Below are 17,128 nucleotides of genomic sequence, written 5' to 3'. Positions count from 1 at the left end.
TATGTACTTAAGTCTCTAGAGTGGGGCTTGAACTCACAACCTTGTGATTTAGAGCCAATTAGTGCTACTGACTGAACATAACTGCTACACAGCCAATAAGCATCTGTTATATTTTTTGCCCATGTCCCAAGTAAATAATGAACCCATGTGGTTTAACTTAATTCTGTTCATTTCCCTTATGAGTTCTCATTATCTTGCATTTGTCCATATAAAGTATCATTTATCACTTATCCACCTACAATAACTGGTGGCCTTACCAATGATATCTACATTCCATTAAAATATTTTAAAAATGAACAGTTTATAATGTCCTCATTATCGTAAACCTGTGCCTTTACAAGCCAGTACCATCTAGAGATTATTTTTATTTAATTCATGGGATGAGATTCCTGAAGAAGGGCTTATGCCCGAAACGCCGATTCTCCTACTCCTCGGATGCTGCCTGGCCTGCTGTGTTTTTCCAGCACCACATTTTTCAACTCATGGGATGACTAGGCCAATATGTTTTTTCCATCTCCAATCACCCTGCAAAAGATGGTGGGGCATTGTCTTCTTGAGCTGCTGCAGCCCTTGAGATGTAGGAGTATTGAGGAAGAGAGTTCCTGCCCTTGATCAGAAACTGTGAAGGAACATCAGTAGAGTTTCATGTCAGGATTGAAAATGTGTTGCTGGTTAAAGCACAGCAGGTCAGGCAGCATCCAAGGAACAGGAAATTCGACGTTTCGGGCCAAAGCCCTTCATCAGGAATGAGGAAAGGGTGCCAGGCAGGCTAAGATAAAAGGTAGGGAGGAGGGACTTGGGGGAGGGGCAATGGAGATGTGATAGGTGGAAGGAGGTCAAGGTGAGGGTGATAGGCCGGAGTGGGGTGGGGGCGGAGAGGTCAGGAAGAGGATTGCAGGTTAGGAGGGCGGTGCTGAGTTCAAGGGAATCGACTGAGACAAGGTGGGGGGAGGGGAAATGAGGAAACTGGAGAAATCTGAGTTCATCCCTTGTGGTTGGAGGGTTCCCAGGCGGAAGATGAGGCGCTCTTCCTCCAACCGCCATGTTGTTATGTTCTGGCGATGGAGGAGTCCAAGGACCTGCATGTCTTCGGTGGAGTGGGAGGGAGAGTTAAAGTGTTGAGCCACGGGGTGGTTGCTTGGAGGGGAACTTGCAGCTCTGTGTATTCTAGAAACAGCAACAACAAAATCTGAGCAACAAATTTAAAATGGAGGTGGGGTAAAGATATAAAAATTGTTGAACTGAATGTTGAATCCAGAAGATGAGATGCTTCTGATTGAGATTATGTTAAGCTTCACGGATTTACTGTAGCAAGCAATAGACAGAAAGATCATATAGTAAAGGTTCATGATAACGTTACAACACAAGTGCTAAAATTGACAGAACCATGGTATACCTTTGATTTGTATTTCTATATTGTGTGTGTCAAATAGAAAGAAAACATAGTTTTAGTTTCATTTTAGACTTTGAGTTCTGAGGGTGGTGGCTGCAGTTTGTCTCCATGCATTTAAGTTAATTATCTAAAAAATTCTTGAAGTGAATAGTTCAATGCTTTAGAAAACAAGAGTAGATTAAATAAACAAATGGATTACTGCAACACAGAGATCAAATTACAGTGCGCAGAGAAAGAAACCAGTTTTATTTTAGAAAAGAGAATTGTCCACAAGGTCAATGTGTGTGTATGTTTTTTTTCCCCCAGAGACAGAAGCAAGTCATTCTGAGTCATTAGGGAATGAACAATGGTAATGCAGATTAGCAGGCTCTGAAACAATTAAACAGATGAAACTAAGTCCTAAATGGATTAGAAGTTAGTAAGAGAAATTTTCAAAAAGATTGAGACAAACACATGTAACAATGCTGTTGAATACATGAATTTAAGGAGTAAATGAACATTTTCACAATTTCATGAAAGGTTTCATGAAGTGATGTGAACTAAAGGAGAGAGGATTGAATGTAAAGGTTTGCTAGAAAGACACCAAGTGCAGTGCTTCACAATGAAATAAGAAATTTTAAAGTGAAAAAGAGTGATGCTTCTCATTGAGGTTTGCATACCTCTAAGGTTATGGTTTCGGATAAATGAGTTGAAACTTTATTTCTGATAAGATCATATCAATCAGTGAAATATCATTGACATGTTATTTCTTTTAGCATGTAATTAATTTTGTTCTTTTGTTAAAAGTACATTGACAGCCTCTTGTGAATATATTCAGTGACTGGCCAATGTGGTAAACAAATAGCAAAAATAAAACTCACAGTCTACCAAGCTGGGTTCACTTTGAAATCTAACTTGTGCTGTATTATCATCATCTGGGATCATGACAATCAGAGTGGGAGAAAGGAGGAGAATTGACAGGCAACAGGAAATTCAGGATCTTGCTTGCTTATGATTGGAGCTGTTCTGCAAAGTGGTCACCCAGCCTGCACTTGGTCCCTCCCAAAGGTCCCTTTTACAAGTTAAACACCAGTCCAAGCAGCTACCTTCCCAAATATGGGCCTGGTCATTATTTGATCAATTAAGGGCCTCAGTAGGCCCAAAGGTGAGTGGGCTGCACCACACCTCTCCTGTCACGATAAACTTTGAGAAGTGTGTCACGTGGGAAGGCAATACACTGGAGTTTGAGAATCAGGGAAACATTAAATCCAACCCAATGAACTGGAAGTTCACCTGCTGCTGCCGAACTGAAGCCTTACAATGTTACCTCTTAGTTAGCATGTCGCCAGTCCACCTCCTACAGGAACAGGGGAGAATCTATTACTCAGGGTCTGAAAGTGGATAAATTACCCGGACCAGGTGGACCTACAACCTAGGATTCTGAAGAAGATCACTGAGGAAATTGTGGCAATATTTCCGGAATTACTGGAGTCAGGGAGGGTCCCAGCAGAACTGAAAAATAGTGAAAGGAACATCCCTGTTTAAGAAGGGAGGAAGGCAGAAGACAGGAATCTATAGGTCGGTTAGCCTGACCTTGATGGTTGGTACAATTTACAAGTCCTTTATTAAGGATAAAATTGGGAGTACTTGCATGAATGGTAAAATAGGGCTGAGTCAACATGGTTCTGTCAAGGGGAGGTCATGCCTGACAAATCTGTTAGAATTCTTTGAAGCGATAATGAGCAAATTAGACAAAGGGGAGATGCAGTGGACATGATCTATTTGAGTTTCCAGAACACTTTTGACAAGGAACCCTACAGAAAGCTCCTAAATAATACAAGAGACTACAGAGTTAGTGGCAAGATACTGGCATGGATAGAGGCATGGCTGACAGGCAGAAGGCAGAGAGATAAAGGGATATTTTTCAGGATAGCAGCCTGTAATTGGAGGAGTTCTGCAGGGTCAGTGATGGGACCACCTTCACGTTATACATTAATGATCTGGATGAAGGAACTGAGGGCATTGATGCTAAGTTTGCAGATGACACAAAGATGTGTAGAGAGACAAAGTGTTGAGGAAGTGAGAAAGCTACAGAAGAACTTGACAGGTTAGGGGAGTAGGCAAAGAAGCAACAGATGGAATACAATTTGGGAAAGTCTGAAGTTATGCACTTTCATAGGAAAAATACAAGTGTAGACTTTTTTCGAAATGAAGAAAGGCATTAGAAATCTGAAGCACAAGGGGACTTAAGAATTCTAGTTCAGGATTCTCTTTAGGTTGACATGCAGGTTCTGTTGGCAGTTAGGAACAAAAATGCAATGTTAGCATTCATTTCAGGAGCATTCATTTCAGGAGGGCTAGAATACAACAGCAGAGATGTGCTGGTCAGACCACATTGAGAATATTGAGTTATTTTGGGTTTGTACTTAATGAAGCATGTTCTGACCTTGGAGGAGGTCCAGAGGAAATTTACAAGAATGATCCCAGGCATGAAGAGCTTGCCATATGAAAAGTTGTTGAGGACTGTGGGTCTGTACTCGATGGAGTTTAGAAGCATGAGGGGGGCTTTCATTGAAACGCAAAGAATACTGAGAGGCCTGGATACAGTGGACATGGAAAAGATAATTCCACTAGTAGGGGATGCTAGGGGCTGAGTGGACAGCCTCAGAATGATGGGACGAGATGAGGAGGAATTTCTTCGGCCAGAAGGTGGTGATTCTAGGGAACTCATTATCACATAAGGCTGTGGAGGTTAAGTCACTGAGTGTATTTAAGACAGAGATAGGTTTGTGATTGGTAAGGGGATCAAGGTTTATGGAGAACAGGAAGAAGAATGGGTTTGAGAAGCATATGATTGAATGGAAGAGCAAATGTGACGGACTGAATGGCCTAAATCTGTTGCTATATCTTATGATCTAGAAATTGTCAGCTTGATGTGTGACAATATACAGGGAAAGGTTTTTTTAGATAGTGTAATGATTGGAACCAGGTGGATCTCATTGACTATGAGATCCTCAATTGAGTTGTTAACCTGGCCAATCAGGGATTCCTGGCTTACCAACATAAATAGGATATCTAGAATCTCCTCAATCCAGGGGACTGACTCTGAGCTGGGCTAGCTACAGCCAGTATACTGTGCATAATAAAGGGTAACTTGGTGACAGGGATACTGGCCTCTGTGCTGTTATTTCAGATAGTGTAAGGAGAGCTTGGAGTGGGGTGTGAAGCATTAAACTGTTGAAAATATCTTATTTGTTTTATGAGGTCAAGAGGAGAAACATTGACCATTCAGTTTCTCTTCATGCCCCATCTCACCTCTGACCAGCTTTAAACTAGCAGAAAAACCATATTGGCATCTCCATTAAGGCCTCTGGTAAAACGGCAGCCTAAGCACCGTGTGTCATTTTCAAAAGATTATATCAGCTTAAACTGAGTAGTTTGCGATAGGGCTACATCAGAACTGGTGTGAAATAGCTGAGAGATTGGCAGGTAAGTCAGCATTTTGATTAGACACACACTGAGATATCCAGACAAATTCCAGGTTAAATTTATTACAGGGAACTCAGAGTTAACGTTTCGGGTTGAGTGAAGTTGCCTCGGAAGTTCTGAGGAAAGGTTGCATAAGTTAAGCTTCTAGCTATTGGTGTTTAGAAGATTAAGAAGTCATTTGGTTCTTTCATAAGAGATCCTCATGGGTCTTAACAGGGTGGGTGTAGAGTGGATGTTTCCATTGTGGGACAGTCTGAACCTGAGGAAACTTAGGTAAGGGGTAATCCATTTAAGATAGAGATGATTTTTTTTTCAGAGAGGGCCATGAGTCTTAGAATGCAGTTCTTCAAAGGCAGTGGAAAAAAAGTCCTTAAATATTTTTAAGACAGAGGTAGATAGATAACTTGATAAACAAAGGATCGAAAAGTTGTCAGCGGGTAAATGAGAAAGTGAGGTAATCAGATCACTCTGATCTTATTGAATGGCAGAGCAGGTTTGAAGGGCTGAGTAGCCTACTCCAACTCATAATTTTTATATTCATATATATATATATTCTAAATGAAGGCTTTGAGGCTTTCTGCCAAGGGTCTAGAAAAATTGCAAATTACTAAAGTATTTATCACATTAGGCTTTTATGAAATACTGGAAAAGCACAGCAGGTCAGGAAGCTCCCAGCAGGAGTATTGACATTTCGGGCATAAGCCCTTTATCAGGATCCAGATGAAGGTCTTATGCCCGAAACATTGATTCTCATGTGCCTCGGATGCTGTCTGACCTGCTGTGCTTTTCCAGCACCACACTCTGGACTCTGAGCTCCAGTATCTGCAGTCTTCACTTTCTCCTTTTATGAAATGCATATGAATGAAGAGAATTTGCTGTCTTCAGTATTTTCTCTTCAGGATCAATATTATATCTTCTAATATATCTATCTTGTCTTTGATTAAATCAATAAGTTCCCTAAGTAGGTTAACTATGGACATCACATTATTTTTATGATCAACAATCCTACAACCAAATATATACCAAATGTCAGTCATTTCAGTTTTGTGAATATCCTTTACCTTTCTCTATATTTTCCTTGCCTTCCTACCCAGTCTTCTAGTAATTTAATGTTTTTTTTTACACCGTGCAAAACATTGAATCACACTGGGAGAATAGAAGGGAAATGAGGAGAGATGAACTGTGAATTTTGATGCACAATTATGGTTGTGAAAATGGCAAATTTTGTAAACTGTATTTTCTGTGCTTGTTTTTCCCCCCCTAGTTTCTGTCGGTTACGAATATGAATCTTGTCCAAATCTTATCCTATGGGAGAAAAGAACTGCCCTGCTGCAGGGCTATGAACTGGATCCATCAAACCTGGGGGGCTGGTCACTGGATAAGCATCATGCATTGAATGTAAAAAGTGGTGGGTTGTCCAATTTCTAGCAAATTATTCGATATGATTTCTTGTAATGCATTATTGTTTCAAATACCTATTATACTGTGACAACTTAATTTAGACTCTGACAGAAATTTCTGCTATTTCATGTTTGTATGATGAACACAATTACTTACTGAGAAAAAAAAATTGATGAATACTTTCAGTTCAAAAGAGGCCATTCAGCCTATCGCGTCTGTTCCTAACTTTGCAGCAATCCAAATCTGCTGTTCCAAATTCTCCTATAATCTTGTTTCTTCCTCTACTTCAAATACCTTCTCTTGGATGGGACAGTCATCTCTTCCTTAATGGTTCCTGTGGCAAAGCATTCATGAAAAGTAAATAATTCCATGCATCAACAATTTCCCTGGAAAGACATTTCATCTAAACTCTCTCTTTCGTCTCAGTAAAATTTTAGAGTTGCTGACCAACTTGTCTTCATTCAGAGGAAATAGTCTTTCTGATTTCATTACCAGGCATGAAATTGGAAAAGAAAACTCTTTAAAACTCCATGTAGTACAGAAAGTGAATCATTGGGCAGATTTTACTTTAATGCCCCTCGAACCAACACTCCCATAACTAACGCCAGAGTGAGCTGAGGTGAAGGGTTGCCTTCCAATTGGGCTAGAAGGAGCAGGCTGAAGAGCCAGTTGTCATCCCAGTCATCACCCTGATGTCACAATGGGGGAAGCTGGAAGTTGGCCTTGCCACCCAAGAGATTCATTTATGTACCAGAGGCTACAATGGTCCAGACTGGGTGGGCACCCTGCGTAAAGACTGGGCTAGGAACACTCTGGGTCCAACAAAAAGCCCCATTAATAACAATGTCTGCCTCGATTGGAAAACCTCCTCTACAATTATTCTTATGGTCTCTCCCTCCACACCCCCCTCCCACCCCAACCTGACTATCCCACCCCCAGGAGAATTCTCTATTTACCCCTCCTTCAGGGCCTCCATGGATGTTCTTCCTGCAGATCTGTTGCTGCTCCTGGTGATGCTGTTGGGTCTGAAGAGTTGCCTGCTTTCGAATTAAGCTGCAGCTCTTGGACGTGAGCACCTCATCCTCAGGAACCCACGCACTAGGCAGCAACGCACTTATCTGGAGTTAATGCCCTGCGGTACTACTGGAAAAGATTGGATTCAGGATATCATGACTGCTCTAGCTGGTGGATCAGTCCTTTACCATGGCCATTGTTCAATCCATTATGCTTTATTATTTATTAACCATTTCCAGACTTATTTTTTGTTTTTAGATAACTGATTATACTTTGTATTATTTTTGTTTTAAAATGCACGTAGTCAAGATTGGTCTGCAAAGACCGAAAACCTCAGTACTGAACTACATTTCCACAAATCCACAAATGATAATATGAAATAAGTCTGCCACAAACATGTCAGCTGTTTTTTATGAGATTCAAGTAGATATTCATACTTTATTTGAAGATTTCTGATTTTGTAAGCTCCAAAGTGATCCAAAAAATCAGTCTCAGTTCGAGAACAAATGGTGTGTGTGTGTGTGTGTGCGCGCATTTCTAATAATTGCAAAGGAGGAGAAGCATGGCTGACCTGATTCATAGGGAGCAGTATCCTTCTACCACCCTCCCTGACTCCCACTGCTGCTATACCCCCAACCCTTATAATCACAAGGTGGAATTTTACTCCCAAAGTGAATGTGACAATTCTGTCAATTTGACAAAGTTATTTTGTCCATATTTTTTTTCTTCGAGAGAGGTTGTAGAGGAAGACGTGCTGAAATGTCTGCTTTAACAATGGTTGGGGAGTGGTCAGTTCTTCAAGTTCAGTGTTTTTTCTAGTTTGGTTTAGCTGTCGCAGAGAAGCTACTGGTAGTTGTAGCAGAAGCTGCTATGGCACAAAATGGTTCCATGCTTCAGCAGATGATTCTTCTCTGGCTTTTCCCTCCTTTTCTCACAAATGAAGGCAACTCCAATTCCAGCTTATCTGCCAATTCCACCAGCTTTGTCTTGCTCACCTTTTGTAAAACCCCCAAAGTCACTTCTTCTACAACCAGAAAGTTCGTAATGACTGAAAGAGCTATTACACCAAGCACTGTCTAAACTAACTAAATTCAACACCAGGAACACAAGACACTAACACCTACCATTCGCTGCCTTTGATTCCAATAACCCTAATCCCAAATTGGATAGACTAAATATATCCCGGGTGAGCCCCCAGTCTGTCATGGACCAGGCCAGACCCCCTCAAAATATTTTAAGAAGGTAGTCCAGACCCTCACATTTTCATATTTTAAAGGTAGATGTAAAGTGGATATTCAGTGTGAGATGCAGCTGGTCAAACCACGCAGCTTTAAGCAAAACAGAATTTATTTAAACACTGTAGTTGAACTTGAACAAAAGAAAACAGAATTTAGAATAACTTATCTATCAGAAAACTTAATGAAGGAACTGTTCCAAATCCCGTAACACCCATAAACACATCCCTTGTCAAAACATAAATTCAAACACAGGTTCTTACAGGCAGGAGAGATTTTAGATAGAAAAGCCAGTGAAGAATCAGCTGTTCAATTGATGATGGATTAGGTGGCCAATCAGAGATGGTGAGGATGCAACTTGACCCAAAGGGTGTCAATGAGGGACTAGAGAGAAAGGTTATTGGGCAACATAGTTGAGGAGAACAATCACTCATTGGAGTGAGGAGAGGTGGAAGTATTGATTGAGAACAGGAGCGGGATGATTTAAGGAGAAGGGGAATTGCTTGGGTAAGCTGCTAATCCCAAGCACTTACATAAGCGTGGGACCAGAGGTTTAGTGGATCTGGGATATCAGAGGGTTTAGGCAGATTGGAGGGAAGTTCCCTTGATGAGAGGCATTGTAGTGGTGGAGGAACAAAGAGGCTTGATGGTGGTGAGGTCACAAGTTATGTGGGGGATCAGTGGTCTTAGGAAAAGATCATTAATGTGTTGTGATCAATCATGGAGACTTATTTCATAGGCAAGCTCCTGGATTCAGTAAAACCTTGAATCTACCAAGTCATTTGAAGCTAAAATGGTGTCAGCAAACTTCAGTGACACAAATCAACCATCTTATTTTAATTCAGCCCATTGAGTTGTTTCTTTAATGCTGAATTTCAAGTCAGTTTCTCAGTACAGGTCACCTTCATGGCTGCCCAACAACCCATGGCTTCCTCAAGCCTTCCAGACTCTTTGCCTCACTTTTAACACCCTCCCCTTTTGCCAAGACTTTTGTAAATACATTTACAATTACCCTTATCTGGAATTCTGCTGTTGGCTGTTGTTCATTTTGTTTAGACTAATGCTCTTTATAGATTGCTGATGTTAACCCACTCTCACCCTCCTCTGTAGGTGTCTTGCACAAAGGAAATGGTGAAAACCAGTTTTTATCCCAGCAGCCAGCAGTGATTAACAGCATCATGGGAAATGGACGCAGGCGCAGCATCTCTTGCCCCAGTTGCAATGGTCTCGCTGATGGAAACAAATTGTTGGCCCCTGTGGCTTTGGCTGTTGGTATCGATGGCAGTCTGTACATTGGAGACTTCAACTTTATCAGACGTGTTTTTCCTGCCAAAAATGTCACCAGTATCCTAGAGCTGAGGTAGGAGACTTAGTAATAAATCACTGTCACCTGGTGGTTTCTGGTCTGTTGCATTATTGGCTGGAGCACTGTGACTGAATTTGCCTTTGATTGTATGTGGAATATAAACTGAGCACTCAAGGAAAAACCCAGCATTCATTACACGGTACCTTGCTACTACTTTGAACTGCTGTTGCTATTTCTTCTTTTTCACTATCATTTAAAGTTGGTTATTTAGTCAACTCATTGATTTCCGGCTCATGGATATCCCATCATTTTCAGGGTTTTATTTTAAGAAGACAAAGAATGTTATTTTCCTGTTGCAACTATTCCTCCTTTCCATCACACAGAAATTAAATTTAAAACAGCAAGATAAAGATTTAGCAAAAGGTTATTCCTGTGAACCTGAACATGGCTCAAGCAGCAGTTCTCACTTAGCAGGGGTTATGTTCACTGGTCCCAAATCAAGCCCAAGTGATAATAAGTTGAAAATTATATATGCAAGAAAAATAAAATTAGTGGACCCCGAACCATCCTCCATCAGAAGTTGTGAATGACCTTGAAGTATGCTATTTGTATTTGGTCCCATACAATTTTTAGGAAATCAACTGATTTTCCCTTGGATATGCTTTTGTATCATAGTAACTTTATAAGATGTTTAAAAGCTAGTACATCTAAAATTTCAAATGTAGTAGTTGACGTCTTGCTGAATTATAAAACTAGTAGCTCATTCAACCTTTTGAAATTATGAAGGAAGATAAGTCACATTACAAATGGAAAATCATCTTCTGAGATAACAAGAAGACTTTTAGTTCGAATACCACTGTAGTTCTTCATTCATAAAACACTTTTCAGAGCTACAAGGAGGGTCCTATCAAATAGCAGCCTCTTGGGAAATGAAAAAAAATTTAAGTCAGAAATAAATGTGTGATATTTTTCTGCAGCTTCTCATAAAATAGAATTCAGCTCAAGTAACAAAATTCACTGACAGAAATCTAATATTCCTTGCTGTCTTCCCTGAGACCCATTAATACTAGGAAAATAAAGGAACTAATTAAAACTCCCTCTTCCTTTTAATTTCTATTTTTATTTTATAAAATACCATATGCTGAAATGGATTCATGAAAACAACATATCTTGAACAGTGTCCTAACTCACACCAAAGTTCCTCTAACCTGTTTGCTGATCTATGTTGGCTCCCAGTCTGGTAGTGTTTAATTTTATAATTTTCATTGTTGTCTGACATTACTCCATATATCTCTGTCACCTCCAAGTCCACAAACCTCTGAGATATCTGTGCTTTTCCAATTCTGGTCTCCTGAGTACTTTGTTTTCATAATTTCATACTGTTCACAGCTGTACTTTCAGTCACCTTAGCCCTGAGGTTTGGCATCCCCTTCATGATTCTCCCCACACTTTACATTGTCTTCTTCACAAAAATGTTCCTTAAGACTCACTTCTTGTTTTAAACTTTTTGTGACCTGTCCTAATATTTCCTCATGTGGCACACAGTCATATTTTGTGTCAAAAAGCTCTTGTGGAGCTTCTTGGAACATTTTACTATGTTAAGGTAATATATTAATGCAAATTGTTGTTGTCAGTGATGTTAAACTGCTAAAAGTTTTTTGCAGCTTTTCAATCCATGTGAACTGCTTTAATTGTAATTGCAGTACAATATGTTTCAGCTTTGGCATTGTTCTGTACATTTACATTGATACAAACATTTATGTTGCCCATCTCTTCCTGTATTCCCTTTCCTGTGTAGTTTTGCGAAATGCCACACAGGTTAAAATTCTTTCATATCCTTCATTCTCCAGGGTTCTGCTAGTTGGGCAAAACATGTTTTATCAAATCACAGCCTAATCTCCATTAACTACATCCTTGTTTTAGTCCTAACAAATATTAGGAAAAAGCTGAATGTTGGCAGTTAAAATGTCTCTGAAGGGAATTGTATAATGTGGTGATGCAACATATTGGCAAGTCAATGCATTGTGCTCTAGAGTATACCATGCAGATTCCATGTCTGCAATCCACCCTCTGCTTTTCTTGATTTCGACAATGCCGTTAGGATAGGTGCTGACTGGAGCCAGGTGGTTCCCTGCAGGAAGTGAAGAGACAGTGAAATTTCATTCTCATCCGGTGCTGCACTCGAACAGCTTCCAGCAGGTGGCCAAAGGGCATCATTGGCAGAAATCATGGAGTGAAACTTCACTTCTTATGCATGGCAGATGTCATTATGTGGAGCAGGGAGAATCAAAGGAGGAGCATAATAATAACTTGTCAGCAAAATCAAATGGAATTATATGGTTCCTGGTTACAGAATTTCATTTTCTTTTCCTCAAATGAGAAAGAACTGGCTTATCACTTCTGACTTAACCGGATACCCTCACCTTTGCTCTGAGAATAATGTTTCATCAGTATTATGTTTACAGAAACTGTTTCTGAGATTGATAGTTTCAGCTAAGACCGAGTTTCAAAAATTTAGTGCAGATAGAAGCAACAAGAAATGTGTCAAATTATAGCTCAGAGGGAGATAGAATTCCAAACAAAGACCGATGCATGTGATTTTGAATATTAGATGTTGTATGTCACAGCAAGATTGCCTTCACTTATTTGAGCTCTTCACTGCTAAGAAACTGTATAAGCTTATTATCAGCTCCAGCACTGGACTGAATGTCAATACGTGAATTAAATGCTCTCTGATACTCCATGCTGGAGAAATCATATTTGGGGTTATTTTTGTTTTCATTGTACTTGTGTCACCTGCCTCTACTAGCTATTCAAACACATCTGTATTGTACATTAGAACAATTTAAATGCCTCACTATTAACATTTCAATTCATTAATGCTACTTGCATCATCAGGAAAAGAAAAATGTCAACAACTGACTCACATAGTTCTAACCTCTTAATCTTACAAAGCAATACTTACAGCACAGCACAAAAAATGTGATTGGTGCATTTAAAACTTCCAGTGTGCCAGTGTCAAAGTTGTTTATAAACAGTTTCATGAATATTGTTTCAGCCGAGTCAATCCTGCCCTTGATCTTTAGTAATATTTTTGCCTGTCACCACTTGTCTGTATTTAATAACTTCAGCAATCATACAACAAACTAATGATATACAATGTATGTCTTGGATAATTGTTTGCCTGTTCCTCTTTTTCTATTGCTGTCTTTCCACAAAGAAATAAAGATTTTAGACATAGGTAAGCCAATCACTTTAACATGCCTGCTTCAGAAATACTATCTTGTCTTTATTTTTCCTGCTTTTTTTTGTTTTTTTAATTTTTGGATGTGTTTGTTTTTCTGTTATTGCTTAACCTGCTGTAGACAAAAGAACTCTGAATAAATGCTGTTAATTAGAGGTACTATCAGTGGTTAGTACTTAACTGTAGATTACCTCCTCGTGTATGGTAAGTAATTTATCAGTAAAAAGGGTCATCCTCAGGACTTTATTAGTAGCATACAGTTTGCTTATGGCTTTAGAAAGGGGAAGAAAAAACAAAGAGAAATCCTCCCTTAAGAACAACTACTGGCATGTCTTTGGAATTGCAATTTTGAACCAAGACTGTGGATTCAAACCCTAATTGGGGACCTGAGTACATAATCAAAATGGGCCAGTTTTTGTATTACTAAGAGAACTCTGCTGTCTTCGGAGACATTTTAGTTGTAGACCCATCTAGCCTCTCAGATGGATGTAAAAGGTACCATGGCATCAGTAAAAAAGGAGAATTCTTCAGCATCCTGAGCCAACATGTACTTCTCAAATAATGGCTCATAAACTGATTATCTGGTCATTTAGCCCATTACTATTTGTATGGAAACTTAGTGTGTCAATTGGGTATTGATTTTGCACATGGCATTCAAAAATGAACCTCTTGCCCTTGGCACTTGGAGCATTCTAAATATTTGACTTATAGAATGGTTACAGCACAGGAGGCTAATCACTCCAAACTTTCTGTGCCTGCTCTTTGCAGAAGCAATTCATCGAGTCCCGCTTACTCCCCTTTGTCCCATTGCCCAGCAATTTTGTCCTTTTCTGATACTCCTCCAATTCTTTTCTGAAAGCCAGAATTAAATCTGCCCACATCATTCTCTAAGGCAGTGCATTCTAACAGATGCCGTGTAAATGTTTCTTGTCATGTCACCATTACTGTTTTGCCCATTATCTTAAGTCAATATAATCTGGTCCATGATCCTTCCCCCATGGAAAAAGTTTCTCCCTATCATCTCTATCTAGACCACTGATGATTGTGAATCACCTCTCAATCAATGGGGAACATCCAGTGAACAAAATAATCTAGTTGATGCCAAACCTTTTTATATTGCAGATTTAGCTTAACTTCCTTGCTTTTCTACTCTGTGAACCTGTTTCTAAAGACCTTGTCACTTTCAGATGATGATGAAATATCTTGAATTTGTGAACTCCTCCTCCAACTTTATTGACTACCAATCTCTTTACAGAATCTGGCTTTAGGTTTGGGAGTGGAAATGGCAGTGGTTGGTGTTAGGGTAATGGTTGCCAGTTAGATTTGTCATAAAACACGTGTAATAAGCACAAAGGAGAGTTAGAAGAACTTATATATCATCTAGTAACAGCAAGTGTGAACTTTGGAATGACTATCGGCAAAACCAAAAACTGATGCCTATCCCAAAGTCATCAAGAAATATTCGTATATTCACAGAAGGAAAAGAACAGTTGCAAGAATTGAAGTATTTAGAAAGCACAATATCTGCAGGTGGAGAGTGCGAGAAGGAAATAAAAGCAAGGATAGCATTCAGAAAGACAATATTTGGTAAGAAAATATTTTACTGAACAGGAAAGCTAAACAGACAACTGAAGAGGCAGCATATAAAGAGCTTGAATTGGACAGTATTTTCTATGTGAGTGAGACTTACACATTATGGAAAGAGAAGTTAAGAAAAGATTATTGAGAATATTGCCAAGGTTGGAGGGTTTGAGCGATGGGGAGATGCTGAACAGGCTGGGGCTGTTTTCCCTGTAGCGCCAGAGACTGAGGGGTGAACTTATAGAGGTTTATAAAATCATGAGAGGCCTGGATAAGATAAATAGACAAATCTTTTCCCTGGGGTGGCGAGTCCAGAACTAGAGGGCATAGGTTTAGGGTGTGGGAGGAAAGATATTTTCCTGCCTCAGGTGACTGTGTGGAGTTTGCACATTCTCTCCGTGTCTGCGGGGTTTCCTCCGGGTGCTCCGGTTTCCTCCTACAGTCCAAAGATGTGCAGGTCAGGTGAATTGGTATGCTAAATTGCCCGTAGTGCTAGGTGAAGGGGTAAACATATGTGTGGGTTGCGCTTTGGCGGGTTGGTGTGGACTTGTTGGGCCGAAGGGCCTGTTTCCACACTGTAAGTAATCTAATTTAATCTAATATAAAAGGGACCTAAGGGGCAACATTTTCATTTAGAGGATGGTGCGTGAATGGAATGAGCTACCAGAGGAAGTGATGAAAGCTGGTATAATTACAACATTTAAAAGACTTCTGGATGTGTATATGAATAAGAAGGGTTTGGAGGGATATGGGTCAAGTGTTGGCAAATGGGACTAGACTGGGTTGGGATATCTGGTTGGCATGGATGAGTTGAACCGAAGGATCTATTTCTTTGCTGTACATCTCTATGACTAACTTGTTAAATAGTTTTAAAATATGGACTGGAGGATAATGAAAGGGATCATCCAGACAGAAAAAGTAACGAGGGATGAAGAGCTGTGGAGAGTGAACAGACAGAAAAAATTGAATTAAGAATTTGAACTAAATTGAAAAAGTCTAGGTCAGGCCCATCTGAAGAGAAAATGGGGTTTTTAAGTGATATTATGAAGGGAATATTTCAAGGAAAATAAGAGAATAGTAATGCTTGATGGATTGAAAATTAAAGGGGCTTATTGGCAAATTAAAAGATTGACACAGGATAGAGGGACACTAAAAGATGCCAATCATCCATGGACCTGCCTTTGGGCAGAGTACGCATAATGAAGACGACCCCCAAAATCTTCTGGTCCTGCATCCCTTTCAGAATTCTGTCCTCCATTTTGTCTTTCCTCTCCTTGTTCTTCTGACCAAGATAAATCGTGTCACACTTGTTTGAATTAAATTTAATCTGTGATTTGTCCTCCTATTGCACCAACCTGTCTGTTGTCCTTTCTGAAGTTTAACACTATCATCCTGACAGTGTACAGTACTTCCAATGTTTTATGTCATTGACAAATTTTGAAATAGTGACCTCAGCACTCAAGGCTAGATCATTAAATATACCACAAAAGGAAGAGGTTCTAACATCAATCACTGAGGCATCCCACTATAAACATTTTTCCAGTTGGGAAATGGCCATTTTCCACTAATCTAATTTCTGTCACTCAGCTAAAGCTATACCTGACGATATAGATTTCAATTAATATGTAGATGAAATTCTGAGATTGGTTTTGAAGACAGTAGTCAGTAAGAGGTTGGGCCCTTTACATCTTGGATCATGCTATTCTGTGGCCTTACAGTGATATTCAGTGCAACAGTGAATATACTTTAACATTTATAAACTTTTATCGAGACCCAAACAAATCACACTTCCACACAATTGAATATGGTAGCGGTGATGGGTAGGGTAGATGGTTTCAGTGTAGGATAGATGATTTCACTTTGTCTCAGGCAAATCTGATGAACCTCAAGGCAAATTTGATCTGAGGCACGAGGATCCTCAGAAGATTTCCCGAACAGAGTGGCTCGACAGCTCATTTGAAATCAGATGAAGTAGTTGAAGACTTCCTATAAGTGAGGTAAAGTGAAGCATGCTCCATAGTGGCAGAATGTCTACACAACCTTAGCAGTTGATGTTTCTTTATGTGGTCCTTCAAGGTGATTGAAGGACTGGTGCAAGCATTTGGATGAGAATTATAGAAGATGAACTTGCACAGGGACAGAATCACCTCAGGTTTCCATTTGAAGCAACAATGACTCCAGGTCAGTTCCTTCTTATATGCAATAGGCTTGTGGCTGAAGAGATCCTTTTGAAACATTGGGTTGCTTAAAATCTCAGCAGGTTTCCACTCATTCCCAGCAACATGTAATGCCTTTTTAACAACCCAGGACATTCGTTATTTGAGGAGATTTGGTGTGGCGTGATGTCCCAGCAGTCAGTCGTCTCAGTAGATCCTATTTAAAATTTATAGATTGTCACCACTTCATGTGAAGATGCAGGGTTGAGAGGTGAACTCATGAAGACTTTTGCAGCGTATTTCCTACCTTATTACACTCAGAGCAAGGGC

General features: G+C 39.8%; 1 protein-coding gene across 2 annotated transcripts in view; it reads left to right on the top strand.

The window, feature by feature from the left end:
- tenm2a (teneurin transmembrane protein 2a) overlaps positions 1–17,128 on the top strand; it is a 797,630-nt gene that overhangs the window by 746,648 nt on the left and 33,854 nt on the right. For both annotated transcript variants that reach the window (XM_060836884.1, XM_060836885.1), the window contains 3 exons: positions 6,126–6,269; positions 9,622–9,871; positions 13,038–13,058. In XM_060836884.1, the coding sequence (XP_060692867.1) occupies positions 6,126–6,269; positions 9,622–9,871; positions 13,038–13,058 (415 nt within the window). The remainder of the gene's footprint in view (positions 1–6,125; positions 6,270–9,621; positions 9,872–13,037; positions 13,059–17,128) is intronic.

The sequence above is a fragment of the Hemiscyllium ocellatum genome, chromosome 16 (assembly GCF_020745735.1).
Source record: "Hemiscyllium ocellatum isolate sHemOce1 chromosome 16, sHemOce1.pat.X.cur, whole genome shotgun sequence".
NCBI lineage: Eukaryota > Metazoa > Chordata > Chondrichthyes > Orectolobiformes > Hemiscylliidae > Hemiscyllium > Hemiscyllium ocellatum.
This window is presented reverse-complemented; position numbering and strand designations above follow the sequence as displayed.